We start from the raw sequence: 18172 nt of genomic DNA, 5'->3' as shown, positions 1-18172 counted from the left end.
AGTGAGTACACCCCTTACATTTTTGTAAATATTTGATATCTTTTCATGTGACAACACCATTTTCAGTTAGGGGTGCACTCACTTTTGTTGCCAGCGGTTTAGACATTAATGGCTGTGTGTTGAGTTATTTTGAAGGGACAGCAAATTTACACTGTTACACAAGCTGTACACTCACTACTTTACATTGTAGCAAAGTGTCATTTCTTCAGTGTTGTCACATGAAAAGGTATAATCAAATATTTACAAAAATGTGAGGGGTGTACTCACTTTTGTGAGATACTGTATATAGCTTTAATAGGTATATTTTACACTGAACTGGGAATATACACTCACACACCTTTAATAGGTGTACACACCTACACAATCATGCAATTATCCAAATCAGCCAATCATGTGACAATATCACAGTGCATAAAATCATGCAGAATCAGGTTAAGGGCTTCAGTTAATGCTCACAACAACACAATGGGGAAACAATGCAATCTCGGTAACTTTGACTGTTGCATGGTTGTTGGTGCCAGACAGGCTGGTTTGAGTATTTCAGAAACAACCAAAATCCTGGGATTCGCATTTTTCTGCATAGTTTACACAGAATGGTGTGAAAAACAAACAAACAAACAAAAACATCCAATGTTAGGATAAATGAATGAATGAGCAGGGGTACAGGTGTTCCTTTTAAAGTGGCAGGTGATTGTGTACCTTTAAAAATAATTGAAGGTACATAATTTGAGGACCACTTATTTAACCAACACTACAGGAACAGTTTATTTCAGAGAGTCTAAATGGAGGACTGGTCGTTTCTAGAGAAAACGTGGAGACATTTGCTTCAAAGAAGCAACAAAAATTGCAGGTCAAGATCTTGTGTGTACAGAATTCCCTGCAAAGTGAACTGTGGAGCTATAAACTACTAAATGTTGATGTTATGTACATCTCTAGGACCAGTAACTATAACAAATGTGCACGGTAGAAAATGGATGGAAAAACCAGAGGGGAGGAGGAGGAGGAGGAATCAAGAGTATTAAGATTTCAGATTAAGGTGATAGTGATACAGTGAAAATATGAGACTCCTTACTGATGTAGAACGTGCTGGGTGCCTCTGTGCCGTCAAACTTCAGGGCCAACAGGCTGCTGGTTTTTTCGTCATGACGGAGCCACAGAGAGACGCCCAGGATTACACATCCAGCCAGCTAGAGAGAGAGAGAGAGAGAGAGAGAGAGAGAGAGAGGGAGGGAGAGAGAGAGGTTATGAGTCTTCTGGCTATTCTTTGTCAAAGTGATCCCTTGAAAGTAGGCTTGGGTCAAAGTTCAAAGTTCAGCTTGCCTATAAGAGTGGAACCAGCAACATTGACAAATTCTAAACATGAACTTTGCCAGACCTTTCCCAGATTTCTTCCTGAAAAAACTGTTATGTTGGTATCTTTGTCAGCAGGTTTGAGTGACCCACTGATCCCCGTGTTCTGTTATCTCCCTGTCATCTTCCTTGCCATTTGGAGTCTTGCAGAACTTCATATAAACAAGGAAAAAACATCTGTGCACAAACTTATGAATCTGAACGCACACGCCAAGCGCTCTACGTTCCTCCTCAGTTTAAGATCTCTGCCTTTTAAAGAGCAAAACGGAAAATTCTGCTCAGAGCCAAAGAAGCACAAAATGGCCAACTCTGAAGGTGGGACCCCTTTATTTAGGGCTGAAAAAAAAAGAAAAAGGTCAAATGCTCTCCGTCAGACAATTTTAAAAGTTTCACTACAATGAGTGGTATTGTATGGGTGAGGGCTATTAGAAGCGGGAAAGGGGCCTCTGTTTCCAAATAAATCACTGTCACATCGAGTCAGGGCTGTGCACTACTGGGACAGCTGGACCTCGTCAAGAGTGTACAGACACTGTGGAGGAATGTAGGACACAAATAAAGGGAATCAGAGACAGTCCAGACACCAGCGGGTGCTCACTAGCCGAGTGAGTGAGTGAGGGGAGATCCAAGCACACCATTCTCAGCAGAGAACTGAGAATGAGAGGAGTGGCAGTTTACAGCAGGAATTCAGAGTTCAGGCTCTTCGGAGCCATTTACACGACAATGTTTTCAACTAAAAATTGAAGACTTTGTGTTTTGGTTGTTCGTTTCCACGACAACGGTGTTTTGGGGCCTGAAAACGCAAACTTTTGAAAATGGCTTTCAAAATGCATGTTTTTAAAAACGATGCTGTTATAGTCTCCGTGTAAACGTACAAAAACGAGAATTTGTGAAAACGATGACATCATATGTGCGCATATTACGTATTCAGTCTATAGGTATGCGCGTGAATACTTCAACAACGCGTGAGACATTCAAAACTACAGGACTGTGTTTGTGCTTCTTCAGCAAAGTGTAGATTTACTGCATCACTACTACGACCAGCGGAGACGCATTTGTTACATACGCCAAATTATTAACCCACATCTATGCCGACACGGGGTACTCAAAATCTTATAATTATCTTTGCAATAGTCTGTTTGAGTATATCTGTATCCTTTTATTGCTAATAAAATACAGAACGCAGACTGTCTGCCAGTGTCTCACTATTTGATTTGTATTTGCTGATTTTGTTCCATTTTGGTACAATGATGGTCAGTTATTAGTACTTTTTTCAATATTTAAAAATGAACGAGCTTTGGTAACAGAATTCTGACCTGGAGCACAAGAAAAGCTAAAACATGGAGTTGAAGACATAAAAATCCATTTACACATTGAAAAAAAAAAAATTTATGCACAATTCCTGTACATTAAAATGATATTACGTTAGGGACGGCTCAGCATTTATTAAACCAAGAAAAATAAGCCAAATCTGTGATTGACAAGCGTGAGTTTTCACAATTCCTTATGGCAATGAATAATTTTCCAAGTCTAACTATAGAGATTCTAAGTAACTGGAGACATTTTTTTGTACTCCACGTAGATAATAAACCATTGAAATGGTTTGAGAAATGTAAACGTTATTGTGCTTTTTATCCAGGAAAAAGAAAAAAAAAAAGCAGCTTCCCCATTTACTTGTATTTGAATATAGGACAGTCTTGCCTGGATCAATATGGCCGACACAATGACGTATCGCAGCAACGGGCCAATGCTTATGTGCGCAGGCGCATAGTGTTTCTTTACAAAGTGACATCGCCAACTACTGGCCTGGCATGCATAATACAGCGTTTTTAGTCGTTTAAGTGGATCCATGTGAACGGGGATTGTTTTGACAGCGTTGCCGTCTGTACACGAAACGTTTCAAAAATGTAAAGGAAAAACTTTTTCGTTTTTAGTAAATCGTTGTCATGTAAACGTATCCTTCGTGAATAGCTCAGAAAACAAACAGCTGCTACCTTTTTCCCCCCATTATGTTCTCTTGTGTTCTGCCCACCTCATTATAAGATCCAGTAAGTACTCCCCACCCCCACTCTATCACCAACCCTGTCTTCCCCTCGCTCTCTCACGCACACATCTGTGAACAGCTGCACAATGAAAGTTATCCACCCACAGGTCCAATCTGAAGGGATTTTCCCGCTCTTATGCACCATGTGAACTGAGAAACATGGTGGGAAGACAAGACTTTTCCCCTCCCAGAGTTTTAATGTTAATCCTTGTGTTGGCAACCAAAATAAAACAAGTTTACACGTTTAGACAGTTTCATTTCCCCCGCTCATGTTTACAACACGCTCCGAACTGCCAGCACAAGTATGGCTATGAGAAATGCTTTCCCTTTAGAATGATAAAACTTTAGAAAGTGTTTCTCTGGAAAAAGGGAAGGAATCAGAGCAAATGAAAGGGATTCGTTCCTGTAATCTGAACTGTTGCCATGCCAGATTGCTGTCCCCGGTGAGGGATAAAGTTCAACCACTTATCTAAGGGTCTGAAGCCATCTCAGTAAGTGTCTGTGGGACTGATATAGAGACTCTCTTATACGGCTCCTCCCCCCTTGCTAGCTCTCCATTTTGGTCCATACCAGAGCTCAGGCAACCCGTTGCTCAGTGACTGGGTAAACAAGGCCTACCGGGAACTACAATCATCTTTAGCAACAAAATCATTTAACCCATGTTCAGTCGTGTTCTGATTTTACAGTGATACCTAAACTGAGGGCGTTTACAGTGCTTGCTTCATCATTCGTCACAACAAGACTCAAGTCCATGAGTATCTAGCCAACGTGTTAATAGGAAACTCAAAATAAAATACGAATCAGAGGAAAATCTTGCTATATGAGGAGCAACCGAGAACTACATGTCTGGAATATTCTGCTATAACACTCTAGCTGTCTCTTTGGGGTGCTTTTACAGGCTCTGGATTTTCCAATGTACGCTTTACATTAGGGATTCCCATAATTCACACAAACACACTCATGCAAACACACACCACCTAATAACCGCCTGCTGCCCAACTGTAACCCTAGCCTAAGGCGTAATTTTACATACCCAGCAAGCCTTAACAGCTGTGGAGGAAATGGCAAATGGCCGAGTTATGCCCTTACACTGACCATGTCATGTGACAGAGGCAGAATCTCTCAAAGCTCAAATTATCTAATGACATCATTATTTGTAAATTTTTTAACTCTAATCACCATTTTCAATATTTCTACTCCCCCTCCCTCTCAGGTATGTGTATACCTCTTGTAGGATGGTGTAAATATTTTTGAATTTGTCTCCTGCATTTTCAGATATGATATTTTCGGTTGCACAAAAACGCATAAATGTTTAAAATGATTGTATGAATTCAACTCAAGGGTGAATGAATTTGGAAGGTAAGGTATGAACGCCCATAATCTTCATAACTAGTGGTGTAAACTGCAGCTGTGTAATGCTTTAAAAATTGAATGGAAAACATTTCCCAATCTACATCCTATAAGTTTCCAAATTTCCATTCAATATTACTTATTTGTTTCATGTGCTCAAGAGAATGAAGATGTGAAATACACTGACTGACTGACACATCATGCTGTCAGCTAAATAGGTTAGCATTACACTTAATTTATAACCAACAATGCAAGGTGTGTTTGGACTGAAAGCAAAAGCTCAGGAGAGGTGGAGAAAGCAAGTGAAACTGTAGGCCTGCATGATGGCCTGAAAAATAAATCCAGACCAAATACAAACCCATCTGACACGTTGACTTTAATTTAACACAACTGTGGAAACTTAACATGTTTCCCCTCATCATTTTGTCCATCTCTATCTATACCGCTCTGATGCAGTAAAATTAAGTGCACCACCATGATCAAAAAGAGTTCTTAAGCATTTTATCACTGACTGCACTTTTATATCAAGATCACATACAAGTGTGCAATAAAAGTGTGTTCTGAGTTCAATTTGCTGCAACTACACTACACATCCATTACACACCCAGGGAAGCCGTGGATGGATGTGTGGCTTTTTCAATGTCTTGGTCAATACAGATGGGTCATTAATGGTAAACAGCGAGATAATGACTTTACTTATGCATTATTTATTTCAGTACGTCTACTGAGATTAAAACCTCTTCTGCAAGGTGAAAGCTGGATGAAAGATGGCTGTATAATACGAGATGATACGATCAGGTATTAGACGTCTAAGTGGAGGAAACAAAATGGATAGACACTAATTTTTCCAGTTAAGTGTGCACATAGATCTCAACGACTGAACAAGATGGCGGAAAAGCTTCTTTAGCCTGACGCTTAAAATATCTCCAAGACCATAATATTCCCCTCTCCTTTTAATCTGCCTCATAGTGTACATTTAACCCAGAGAGTATCCTGTTCTTAAGCACTAAATAATACACTAGTAATAACGTCCCATTACCACACACTCGCAGCAACACCCAGGTGATGGAAAGTGGCCGGAAGTCAGTCGTAGAGTAAACATGGCGCAAAGCAGGTGGTAGACAACAACGACAAAAAGTCAGAAATGAGAGGCATTCAACTATAGAGACTACCAGTAGTAAAAAGTGGAAGGTCGTACACTCCTTCATTCCCCTACTGTCAAACATTTTTTTGCTTCCTAGCTCCTAGTCAAGACTTTCCAAGCTGCTAAAAGTTTGTCTGAGATTTAACCAAATTACAAATACGACTTTTTTGTTTGTTTTTGCAATTTATACACAAGCAATTTCTCTAACAATTTCTATTTTAGGACGTTTGATTTGTAGACAAAATGGGCAAGACGTCTCATTTTTAGCAGTAAGCCATCTAATTTGTGGTCAAGTGGGTGGTCTTGCACAAGATCTGTAGCAAGCATTTATCTGACTATACCACACCACTGGGACTAGTAATCAAACCATGGTAACTGACAGCAAGCTTAAAGAAGGGCGATGCCCATACAGAGTATATACTTGAGCAACAGATCAGTGTTGCATGTCTGCTCTTTTTTTTTTTAAATTTATGCTCTTGGGCGTTTTTCACTCGAGTACGTACTTTTTTTAATTAATGTATTACATAGTGGTTCTTAACTTTTAATCGACACTGGGTTCAGACGCAGACTTTTGGTCAAAGCTAAATTACAGCATTTATATGAGTTTTAGCCACTTGCATTTGAATGCCTTCTTTAGCCTATGTTTATAGAAGGTGTGACGTTGTAGTTAGCACAGTCTCTCTGTTAGCCACAACTCTTTCCTGGCGTTGTACAATTTAAAAGAGGAAGTGACTGGACAAGTCCAACCAAACAGTGTGGTCCACACCTGAGCTCCAGTAAAGCAAAGCCCCTGCTTTTATGTGGAACGGAGGTTTCCCAGCCTCTAAACCACCTCAGGTTTAAAAAAAATACTAAAATCAACTGTAAGCTAAAACACACACAGTTGTGTGTCAATCTCAGTCCTATAGTGTCATTTGTCAACATGCTGGGGAAAGCCTGATATCCTGTCTCTGCTCAGAGACGGATGCAACGCCATTAGGCAATCACTAGATTGAATGTGATAGGATGAGAAGCAGGAACCTCTAGCTTAAACAAACTGAATTCTCCATTAGAATCAACAGGAGTTAAGAGGCTAAATCAAATCATCACTATTCCCTGTTACACCCAAACCAACATGCTCTTTTTCCAGAAAATAAGGGCACAGCAATCATCAAGATAAACGTGCAGGTCCGTCCGTGCTTTTGTAGAATAAATAATATTAAAACAGCCTTGAGCTGGCATGAACCATTTCCATCAGATGTAGGGAGGGCCTACACCTACACAAAATGTAGGACATCCTGTTGCAATGTTTTCTTGGATACCCAGTTCATTCTGGGAAGTGCCGTCTATAATGAATTTGATGAGACTTATTAGACATTCCCCTCCTGGACTTCTCCTATTCCCTGCCAGGGTCACAGTGGACTCTATTTCTATCCTGTGACTCACTGATAGGGGTTTGTAAAATCTCTGGCATGCCAACGCTAGCGCCAAAAGCACTATGACCACAATTCCAATCAGACCACACCTCAAAATTACTCTTTCAGTTTCAAGCTTGAGAACCAGACCTTGGCTTTAACAGGATGGTTCTATAATGTTCTGAATTTTGTCCCCCCCCCCCCCGATGAATGTTTCTGTTGCTTAAAGATGTCCAAGTAGTTGTTTTTTTAAATGGAATATATAGGACATGGATCATGAATTCTGTTTTAGTGTACACATCCACTAGAAAAACTTGTTGTGCATTTTGAGATAAGAGATCAATCAAATCTTCCTAGCCACAACCGGTCTCATGTTTCCCTTAGGGAGAAAGTATAGATAAAAGATAAATGTATGAAATCCATCATCGTGTAGACTGATGGACACAATTATATACTGTAATGCACTGTAGTGATCATCTATCTCCGAGAGAGCTGCCAACACCACAAGGCTTTCTTATCTCTTCCTACCTCTTTTCCAACTGTGGACATGGTTGCATAAATGAAAAAAGTCTGTTTGTGTGTGGTTTACTTTCAGCTAATTCCTCTCCGATGTTTGGGAAGACCCTACGTTTTTCTTCCAGTAAGCGTGTTCATGCCACAGATTAAGTCTAGTCATAGAGTAAAGAATCTCCAAAAACAGTGCCGTTTTTGAGCTGGACGCTCGATCCGGGGCTAAATCTGTGTGCGGAAAAACAGCCTCACACTCTGAGGTCGTTTTCATGTGTTTGGTTATTTTCCACAGTCCCGCTGATGACTCATGTAACTCTTTAAACGGAACATCTGGCCACAATCCGTCATTTTATTATAAATTAAAAGTAAGTGCTGAAACTGGCTCATTCTTAAGACTTGTTCAGGCCACACATACAACAGCATTTGGGCATCATTTCATTCCTACACAAATTTAAAAGATTACTGGTTTTAGGCGTTCACCTGCACAAAAGATGGTGTCTACTGGAAACAAATGTTCCAACATGGTCTCATAATAACAAATCTGAAACAACTTCAAAAAAAATCATATGACTCGTGTTTCACAAGTTCATTCATATGAAATAAAATTAAATTAAATTAAATCCAACCTCTCTCTGGAAGTTCTGATGCAGCTTCACATGACATGATACCCAACCCTTTTTTTGGTTTGTTTTTACAGTGTGGTTTATAACCGCAAAATCACACACCCCTTACATTTATTCAGCATGCAACAACATTTCAACACCACAGCTTTTTGTGTAACATGTAAAAAATAAAAAATAAACCCCTCACCATGTTTACTGCAAAACCATTTCTGTTTTCTACTCTGTCAAGCCTCAGTATCAAGGCTGAGTCAGCTTATTTTTTTAAAAAAACAAAAAAACAAAAACAACTTAAGGAACTGAAATAATGCGCACCATTCGACATTAACGGACAGCAGTCTCACTATTATGTTATACACAGGTATATATAGAACAACAAAACCCGTTATATCCATTCCAGTTTAAAACCTAATAAACAACATCGCCCCTTAAACCAGCTAGTTATACCAGTCTCACTCTGGCTGTTTGAAAAGCTAGTATCTGTGTACATGATGACGGTGTGGCTCTAACGGCTCATGCGAGACAACTGATACACACAAATCCGTTATAAAAATCTAACAAGCACTCACCCAGAAAATAAAGTTGAAGAAGAACAGCATGTATTTGATGCATTTCGTGCAGCCTTCCACTCCCATGGTTGCGGGGTTGTTTTAATGCGTCGGTTCTCCTTTGTACAGCGAGGAAAATGTGAATTTCGAGTGTGTGTCAACCAGACAGATGAGAGCAAGTGAAAACTCAGACTTGTGGGCCGCTCAATGTGTGTGGGTGTGTGTGTGCTCCTCTGAAGAAAAGAGCAGGCAACACCTATTGCCCCCTCCTCCGACGGAAAGTGGGACACTCCAAAAATCATGGCGTTCGTATGCTCAAGCCCTCCATTACCCTCTGCAAATCTAGCTTCAGCTTATTGCGAGGGTCTTTTCTCAAACTGTCTGGACAAGACCAAATAAATGATTAACAGTCCATGTTGACATGTTTGGGCCCCACACATCCCACAAAACAAAATTCATTAGACTTGTGGTGTTTGGTAACTATTTTCCTTTGTTTACAGTCTGTGTGAGCTCCACATTTTCTAATGCGAACTGGCACAATTATTGGGAATGATTAAACAGAGAAGCCTTAAAGGAAAAGTCCACCTTAAAAAACATTAAATATGTTTATACGGGAAAGATTGTGATGTGCTTAGCGACTCTGGTGCTAATCTATTGGATGGTACTGCATTTTTGTCGTTTCCATGAGGAGTGTTCGGGTGTATGCCGCGATGACGTCACAAGGGGACATTGCATTTACAGTAGTGGTTACAATGGTGAAATAAAGATTTCAGTCATAAGTGCTAACCACTGATCTACTAACTATCAGATTTTGCTGTTTAGCTCCAAAAAAAAAAAAAAAAAAAAAGAGCATTAGCTTCTTTTCTCACAATCTAGAGCAACATTCAACATCATATTAAATAAGGAATAACACAGGACAGACTGCGCTAGTATACGAAAATAATGCATGCTGCACCCAGCCATCAGACATTTTAACAGTTCAACGGTTTATAGTTTCCTTTAAAGTTGTGGAACGTCTGGTTAATTTTCTCACATATGTTATAGAGGTGATAAGCAATTATTCTTTACCAGTCTCTCTCTCTCTCTCTCTCTCTCTATCTCTCTCATGCACACACAAACCCACAAAGTTCAGCCTGTCATTTTACAGAGAAAATGGAAAGCGGAACTGGGACTCTTCCCATACATGTTAAAATAAATATTTACTAAACCCCCAAAACTTCATCAGATAAATTATAAATATTACATTGTTGTTTAACAACCTTTTCTAATCTGTTTATTATTAGTCTTAGATTATTTGGAGTGTCTGCCATGCAAGTCTCTGTGTATGAGCTGTTACTATAGAAACGATAATGCATTAAAATGAGTGCATTACTATTAACCTATCATTCATGTTATTTATGGTGGAACTATCTGTGCTGTTATACAAAAATAATGCATATCTTCTAACCAATCAGATTCGAGCATTAAACTGAATTGTGGTATAGTAAGAAAGCAAACATAGTATTAGTAGAGAGAATGCAGCTACTGTATATTTCAATACAACTGTTAGAGACTGACTCAGCTAGTTAGTAATAGTTAGCAAAGGGTTGTTTGGTTTGTCTCCCTAGAGAACCTTTAAAAGGTTTTGTGAAAACATACAATTGGGTGTTTTCCTTTCTGTGGGGATGCCTTGATGAATCTAAACACTCTAGTCCAAAAACTTTTCAAGTACCACACTGAAGGCTGACTATACTCAAATTTTAGGTTTACAGGTTAGGGTTTAATGCTAAAAGTGCTTGTAAAGCTTGTGGAAAGATTGAAATCATTATATATGACAGCATAAATGTGGCTTTTAATCTATATTTTATAAAATCTACAAAAAACTTAAGTAAAACCACAGAACATCTTGACATATAACATGCAAAATTGGCATTTTACACAGGATATGCTTTTATTTTACAAATACACATTAACACTGTCTTATTAAGCTGAATACTTCAGCAAAGGCCTATTCCATAATATATCATAATACATGCTTTAATTCCACACCCCTATTTAAAATTTGTAGTAGAACACAATGCAGTTGACTCATGGCATATACTGTATATTATCTGTGCATAACAACCAAGGATTAAACAACCAAGGATTAAAAGATGGAATTTTAATACAGATGTGCTCGGAATAATATTCAGCATCCTTATTTTGACTTTATTGTGATATTTCTGCGAAATGTGAATTATTAGTTTGCTAAAGGAGAGTGAATAGGCGATTATTTTTTATTCGTAACTAGTCCATGGCTCCCTCTGGTGGCTAACAGTTATAAGGGCATTAGAGAACAGCCTCAAGGTTTTATATACACACACACTACTACATACTGTACACTACCACTTACATACACAACTACTACAACTACAGCCAGGGGCGGATTTAGTGATTTGGGGGCCATAGCCAAAATGTAGTCATGGGGCCCTCATTTCAGTGTTTTAACATAAATATTAAAATTTTCAGAATACGTTATTTAGCATTAATAGGTAATCTTGATTATAGTTGACTGAAATTAATGTCATAATCTTGATATTAGGCCTATATTAATAAATAAGTATTTCACTATGACCATTAATCCAGAGCAAACAATAAGTCACTGTATGGTACCACCTTTCCTTCACGCCAAAGGCTAAATCTGTTCATTAAAACACTTCACAGGCTTTGACAAAAAAAAAAAAAAACAACTTTTTGCTTTCCCCTCATTTTCTCCGGTTTTCAGCACCGTTGCTTCGCTTCAAGTTTGCTCTGTCTGTACACTACACGTGACGTCGCCAGCGTTTGCACGAGTTGGCTCCTTTCTTCCTGAATCATTTCCGCATATGCGCAGTAAAATTGTGGAATAGTCCAATGTGGTGGGTACCGGGGGTACCTGACTACAGCACACACACACACACACACACACACACACACACACACACACATATATATATATATATATATATATATATATATATATACACACACACACACACACACACACACACACACACACAGATCAGAGTTTGCTAGATCCCTGTTCCTTAATTAAAACAGGGCGCTCACTCACACCTGATTGTCATCCCATTGATTAAAAACACCTTCAAATTAAACTGCTAATTTTAGAGGGTCATATACTTTTGCCACTCACATCTGTGCAATATTAGATCACTTCCCTCAATAAATAAATGACCAAGTATAATATTTTTTTTCTCATTTGTTTAGCTGGGTTCTCCTTATCTACATCTAGGACTTGTGTGAAAATCGGATGTTGTTTTAGGTTATATTTATCCAGGCATATAGAATATTCAAAGGGGTTCACAAACTTTCAAGCATCACTGTATATAAAAGTCTCAAAGCATTTAAGGAAGCATTTACACTACATGGTTCAAGTGACCCGATTCCGATTTATTTCTCCCATGTGGCACAGATCAGATATGACCCGTGAACGTGTAAGTAGGAAAAAGGCACATGGATTCCGATATTCTCAGATCCGTTTCAGGCCTCGTTCATGTGTGGAAATAAATCTAATATGAATCGGATACGTGCATTCGCGTCTGCCATGTAAGCGGGCAGTTCGGATATTCCCCCGTCAGTGCGAGTCGTACGTCATTAAACAAGCGACGACGGCGAATGACGTCAACTCAGGTGGACACCAAAACACAACTCTCAATGGGCTCTATAAATATAATACAAGCTTTTGTGTGTATTATATTTTATATGTTATAAAGCTGAATTATATTTTCGTCTAAGTCCATTGCAAATTGCGCTGTTTTTACTTCCTTTTCGGCCCAAGCTTCCGGTGACGTCTATTTTGGGTTGTTTCACGAAATGTCTAGCGTCAATGCAGATATTGGATATGGGTCACTTTTAAAAGATGTAAGCGGGTCGTCAGAATAAATAAATAAATAAATCGGATATTGTCAACAAAACGGAATTTGGCATCAAGACCTGCAGTGTAAATGCAGCCTTTGTGATGGACATTATTCACTGTGCTCTGGGCATCAATCAAAAACAGAAAACATGCATGTTTCTAGCCACCAGTAATATAATAACCTTATCAGCCACTATGAATATAAAAACCTAAAATAAAATAAAAAAAACCTGAGAGAGTTATCTGTTAAATCTTAGGACAAGTCAAGATGGACTTAATAAAATATGCTGTGTCAAGTATCACTTAAAATCTGATGTGTGCACAAATCATGCACATGCTCAAATGGTGAATGTTTTTACTTAAGCATTTTTTCCCTAACAAACATGTAATTTAAATGCATATTTTTGTGTTGTGTCATTCACTAATGTGGATGAAGGCAAAATCTAGCTGTTGAAGCCTCATTACTAGCAAAGCTCCATTTGAGCAATAAGCCCCTGGCCACAAGTGTGAACAAACCTAGGTCTGGAAATAATTCAATAACACCCAGTGTTTCTATTAACAATACTTTTTTGCAAGCTTCATTAACCATCACGGTCACAGTGGATATGAAGCCTATCCGAGGAACACTGGATGGTGGCAATACACCCTGAATGGGTTGCCAGTCCATCACAGGACAGCATGTACAAACATTCAAACACTAATTCATACCAAGAACAATTTAGCGTAGTGAGTCAACCTAAATGGCACATTTTAAATAGGTGGGAGGAAACCAGACAAACCAGAGGAAACCCATGTATACACAGGGAGAACTTTCGAAACTCCACACAGACACTAACCAATCTGCTGTTTCACTGTGTAAAAACATGTGTGCATCATTTAATTTTCTGCATTCATCTACCAACTAAAACATGTAGAATGCGTGAAGGAAATTTGTTTTTTTTTTAGGCCGGGTGTACAGTCCAGCCTAACAACAAATCCGTTCTAGCATTTATCAGAATACAGCAGAGTAAAGTGATATCTGCACTTTATTCTTTTGACCACTAGATGGCGGAGATGCTTCTAGTGCTGTACTCTGTAATGATGCTTCATTTTTTTACCATCACTAGCACCGCCTAAGCTGTCACCGTCTAATTCTAGGTGGAATTAGCATAAATGATCATTTGTATTTTCTAAAGTCTATATCAGATAAACAAACAATAGGCCTATAACAATCAAAATGATTAAATTCTATTTAAATTAGAACCTATAAGCATATAAATGGCTACTCATATACGACATCGTGCACACTCTAAACAAATTTTGTCCATTTATTTTAGATTAGTATAAATATGAAAATTAAAATAAGGAGAAATCGGACTGTTTTTGTTTCGGGTTTTCTGGATGCAGTTCCTCACTGACCAGCAGATGTCGCTAATTTGTGCAGTTTCGACACAAACACAATGTTATTCATTCATTTTGGAAGCGATTGGTTCAGTTTGTTCAAAGCTTCAGAAAGCTTCTCCTATCACTACAGAATACCTTTTTTCTTTAAATAAAATATTCTACTTATTCATAAGATCAATATGTATGTCGCTCAATATGAAGGGAAACCTGACAAACTTTATACCACAGTTTATATCTCAGCTTTTTGTAGCATTGCATTTATTTTAATACACACAGCTGTCAGTTTTATTTATGAGATCATGGCTGTAGTGCCAGGTGGTAGGATTGCTTTCTAGGATTCTTGGCATATGTGTACTATCTTGTTCCTCTTCATCGTCATGATCATCATCATCATCATCATTATTATTATTATTATTATTATTATTATTATTATTATCATCATCATCATCATTATTATTATTATTATTATTATTATTATTATTATTATTATTATTATTATTATTGCACAATGCACAGTCACTGTCTTTCTCACTTGATCACTGCCTTTGTGTCTTTAGGATAAGGAGCTAGTTTGTCTTGTAATTGCCTTGGGGAAGCACAGAAGTTGGATCAGTTCTTGTCCCCAGACTTAATGACTTTCTGACAGTGAAACATGAGCTCAGGATTTGACAAACCTAACCCTTTGAGAGCCCTAACCACTTTAATAAGAGGGATTAACCAACCCTTTAATAAGAGGTGCAAAATAAAATAAAATAAATAAATAAATAAATAAATAGGGCACTATATATGGCAGTGGTGGCTTGACAGTTAAAGCTCTGGGTTACTGATTGGAAGGTCCAAGGTTCAAGCCCCAGCACTACCAAGCACTGCCACTGTTGGGCCCTTGAGCAAGGCCCTCTCTGCTCTCTGCTCCAGGGGCACCGTATCATGGCTGACCCTGCAATCTGACCCCAACCTCCTAACATGCTGGGATATGTGAAGAAAAATGAATTTCTCTGTGATGTAACTCATTATCATTATATATATATATATATATATATATATATATATATATATATATATATATATACATACATATATTGTTAATGAGTATTGGTCACACATACATTAATCAATACATATACATATATAGATAGATCGATAGACAGACAGACATCTACAGATGTAGACACACACACACACACACACACACACACCTATCGTTCCTAGTGATCTCCAGAGGTCTGAAATTAAGTTTCTCGTCGTTAAGCAATTGCGCATGCGCACTGGCCAACCGAAATGAACTGATGCTGCTCCCTGTCACTTTTTTTTCTTTGAGGCGCGCACTGCAGCGACACAGAGAAGCACAGAAAAAACACAAGGACGAAGCGTAGGTGAAGAATTGAAGGATTCTCATGCTGTTCCGATTCTAATATTATTAGAAGATGTAAAAATACACCCTTAACAATCCAAGACCAGTTGATGTCGGATGACATTGCATTGGAACTCGGAGATATGACAGGTATGATCCGCACGGATTTGTGCTGATCACAGACATCCCACCAAGCCTGAGGAGGAAACCTTTCTACATACTGGGCTAGGAGAGGAGAGGAGAGGGGAGATCGTCAGAGGCTATAAACAGTGAGGAGAGGGAAAGAAAAGGAAGAGCGCTTGGTTAGATTGGAGCTGTCCGTTCAGAACCAAGACGTATACAGCGTCGCCTTTTGTTGAATGCCTCCAGTGCCACTGTTCAGTGGTTGCACATCTGTATAGGATCTTTTAGTGAAGAGCATTATGATGTTGGAGTGCATGTTTTTTGGAGAATCGGTTCAGGTGCTCGTGGGAGCTTCTTCGGCACCGCGTGTTTTATTTTCCTAATCGCTATGATATCATTCTCGACAAAGCTATTTACTTAAGCTATGCGTAATTGGAGACACGTTTTAGAGTTACACGACCACAACTGATCGCGTACTTAACCTTTTCGGTTCAGTGCAACCTCTCATTAACCGGTTCACCCATTGCGCGCATGTTTCCCCCGGGTCGGTGCGCGTTGCCTCGCACGAGCTTTAGGATGTAACACCCGGCCCTCGCTCGCGACATGCCCGAGCGACGCGATGGTCCAAGGCGACGAGAAAGACCGAGTTGTGATTAACGTCGGGGGGATCCGGCACCAGACCTATCGCAGCACCCTGCGCACTCTGCCGGGGACACGCTTGGCCTGGCTCGCGGAGCCCGACGCCCACAGTCACTTCGACTACGACGCCCATGGCGACGAGTTTTTCTTCGATCGACACCCGGGCGTCTTCGCGCACATCCTTAACTACTACCGCACGGGGAAGCTGCACTGCCCGGCGGACGTGTGCGGCCCGCTTTATGAGGAGGAGCTCGCCTTCTGGGGCATCGACGAGACGGACGTGGAGCCGTGCTGTTGGATGACTTACCGACAACACCGCGAAGCTGAGGAAGCCCTAGACAGTTTCGGCGGCGGGCCCGCCGACATGGGCAGCGACGACGTGGATGGAGACGGACTGGGCGAACACGGGGACGGCGATGACGAGTTGGAAATGACCAAGAGGCTCGCGCTCGGGGACACGACCGATGCCAAAACGGCTGGACTGTGGCAGCGATGGCAACGTCGCGTCTGGGCGCTCTTCGAGGACCCTTACTCTTCTAAATATGCAAGGGTGAGTGAAGTGAAATGTCACAACATGAGTAAAAATGATCACAGTGTCAGTCATGGTCTTTCATTTTTTTAATGACTTTTGAAAGCTTCCTGTTTTCCATGAAACCGTTGAGCAGTGGTGCACAGTCCTAGTTCTGACAGGACGTAAGTCTGATTTCCCTGATTTAACTCATTAATGAATATGCAGATTTAACGGGAGTATCAGTGCAGGGGGTCACACTACATAACACACATTCATACATTCTCAGTACTGACTGCAGAACAGTTGAAGTGTGCATATGAAAGTATAGAAATGTTAATGCCAACTCATTATTTCTTTGTAGACATAAGAATCACATCATATATAATTGCATAAAGAGCCCTTTTATAATATATATAATACTCAATACTGTGCACATATAGCTGGAAGTAAGTTCCTTTTCTCTAAGAAAGAAAACATAAAACTTCTGTAGCAGCAGCAATTTAAACTCTGTCCCACTGGACTAACAAAACCTTCTTGCAAGGAGGCAGGCCTCCATTGCAATTATTTTGTGAACTGGAAGCAAAGTGCTAGCTTTATGGAGCAGAAGATAACCATAGGATTTGGGTGGAGTCAGTGATCATATGGAAGAAATGGCAAAGAGGGATATTGTTTCCAAAAGCTCTGGTTCCAGAAAAACACTGCCTTAAAGAGCGGGTGGTAAACAAACCTGGGTGATTTGAAATGTTTGAAAAGAAAGAAAGTGTGCTTTGCTTCTGCTTAATAGGTAATTATATTTGTATGGAAGGTTCTGATGTAATTTGCTGCCCTCCAAAAATGTAACAGTTTAAAGTACATGGCATAATTATCTACAGAAAAAACAATGCTTAGATATCTGTAGAGCTTACAAAATCTCAGGGTTTTGTTCCAGCTAAGCAGGTTCACACACTCTACAAACTCGATCAGTGTAGGGAGTGCAGAATTCCTAGATCTGAAATCAGGTCTGTTATTGCTTGTGTGGAATAAAAGTCTGCACCCACACAGCCACTTTCTGGGCCATGATGCTTCATTTTGAAACAATGGGTTTTGGAGAGGTGGCTAAGTTTGGTGGAATTAAGCAAGATCGCCAATATTACTTACGACAGCAAGGACTTAAGGACACTATTTATGCTAATTATAAAGAAGGATGAGCTGGGAAATCAGCAAACTGTGCTTGACCAAGGAAGGGTTGTGTTTATTTGATGTAGAGAATACCTCTCTACTGCAGTGGGATTATGAAATAGCTCTTTATTTAGTGATTCTTATTATAATCTATAATCTATATATATTATAATCTA

At 39.5% G+C, this 18172-nt stretch overlaps 2 protein-coding genes across 3 annotated transcripts in view; one reads left to right on the top strand and one right to left on the bottom strand.

The window, feature by feature from the left end:
* cd81a (CD81 molecule a) overlaps nt 1-9192 on the bottom strand; it is a 34284-nt gene extending 25092 nt beyond the window's left edge. Inside the window, exons 1-2 of the mRNA XM_053616809.1 lie at nt 8979-9192; nt 1073-1187 (exon numbers count right to left, since the gene is read on the bottom strand). Coding sequence (XP_053472784.1) covers nt 1073-1187; nt 8979-9044 — 181 coding nt within the window. The 5' untranslated portion in view covers nt 9045-9192. The remainder of the gene's footprint in view (nt 1-1072; nt 1188-8978) is intronic.
* Nucleotides 9193-15436: 6244 nt separating this feature from the next.
* kcnc1a (potassium voltage-gated channel, Shaw-related subfamily, member 1a) overlaps nt 15437-18172 on the top strand; it is a 40943-nt gene continuing 38207 nt past the window's right edge. For both annotated transcript variants that reach the window (XM_053617058.1, XM_053617057.1), the window contains exon 1: nt 15437-16877. In XM_053617058.1, coding sequence (XP_053473033.1) covers nt 16308-16877 — 570 coding nt within the window. In that variant the 5' untranslated portion in view covers nt 15437-16307. The remainder of the gene's footprint in view (nt 16878-18172) is intronic.

This window comes from Ictalurus furcatus, chromosome 27, assembly GCF_023375685.1.
Source record: "Ictalurus furcatus strain D&B chromosome 27, Billie_1.0, whole genome shotgun sequence".
Classification (NCBI taxonomy): Eukaryota; Metazoa; Chordata; class Actinopteri; order Siluriformes; family Ictaluridae; genus Ictalurus; species Ictalurus furcatus.
The sequence above is the reverse complement of the archived record's forward strand: the minus strand, read 5'-3'. Positions and strand labels throughout refer to the sequence as shown.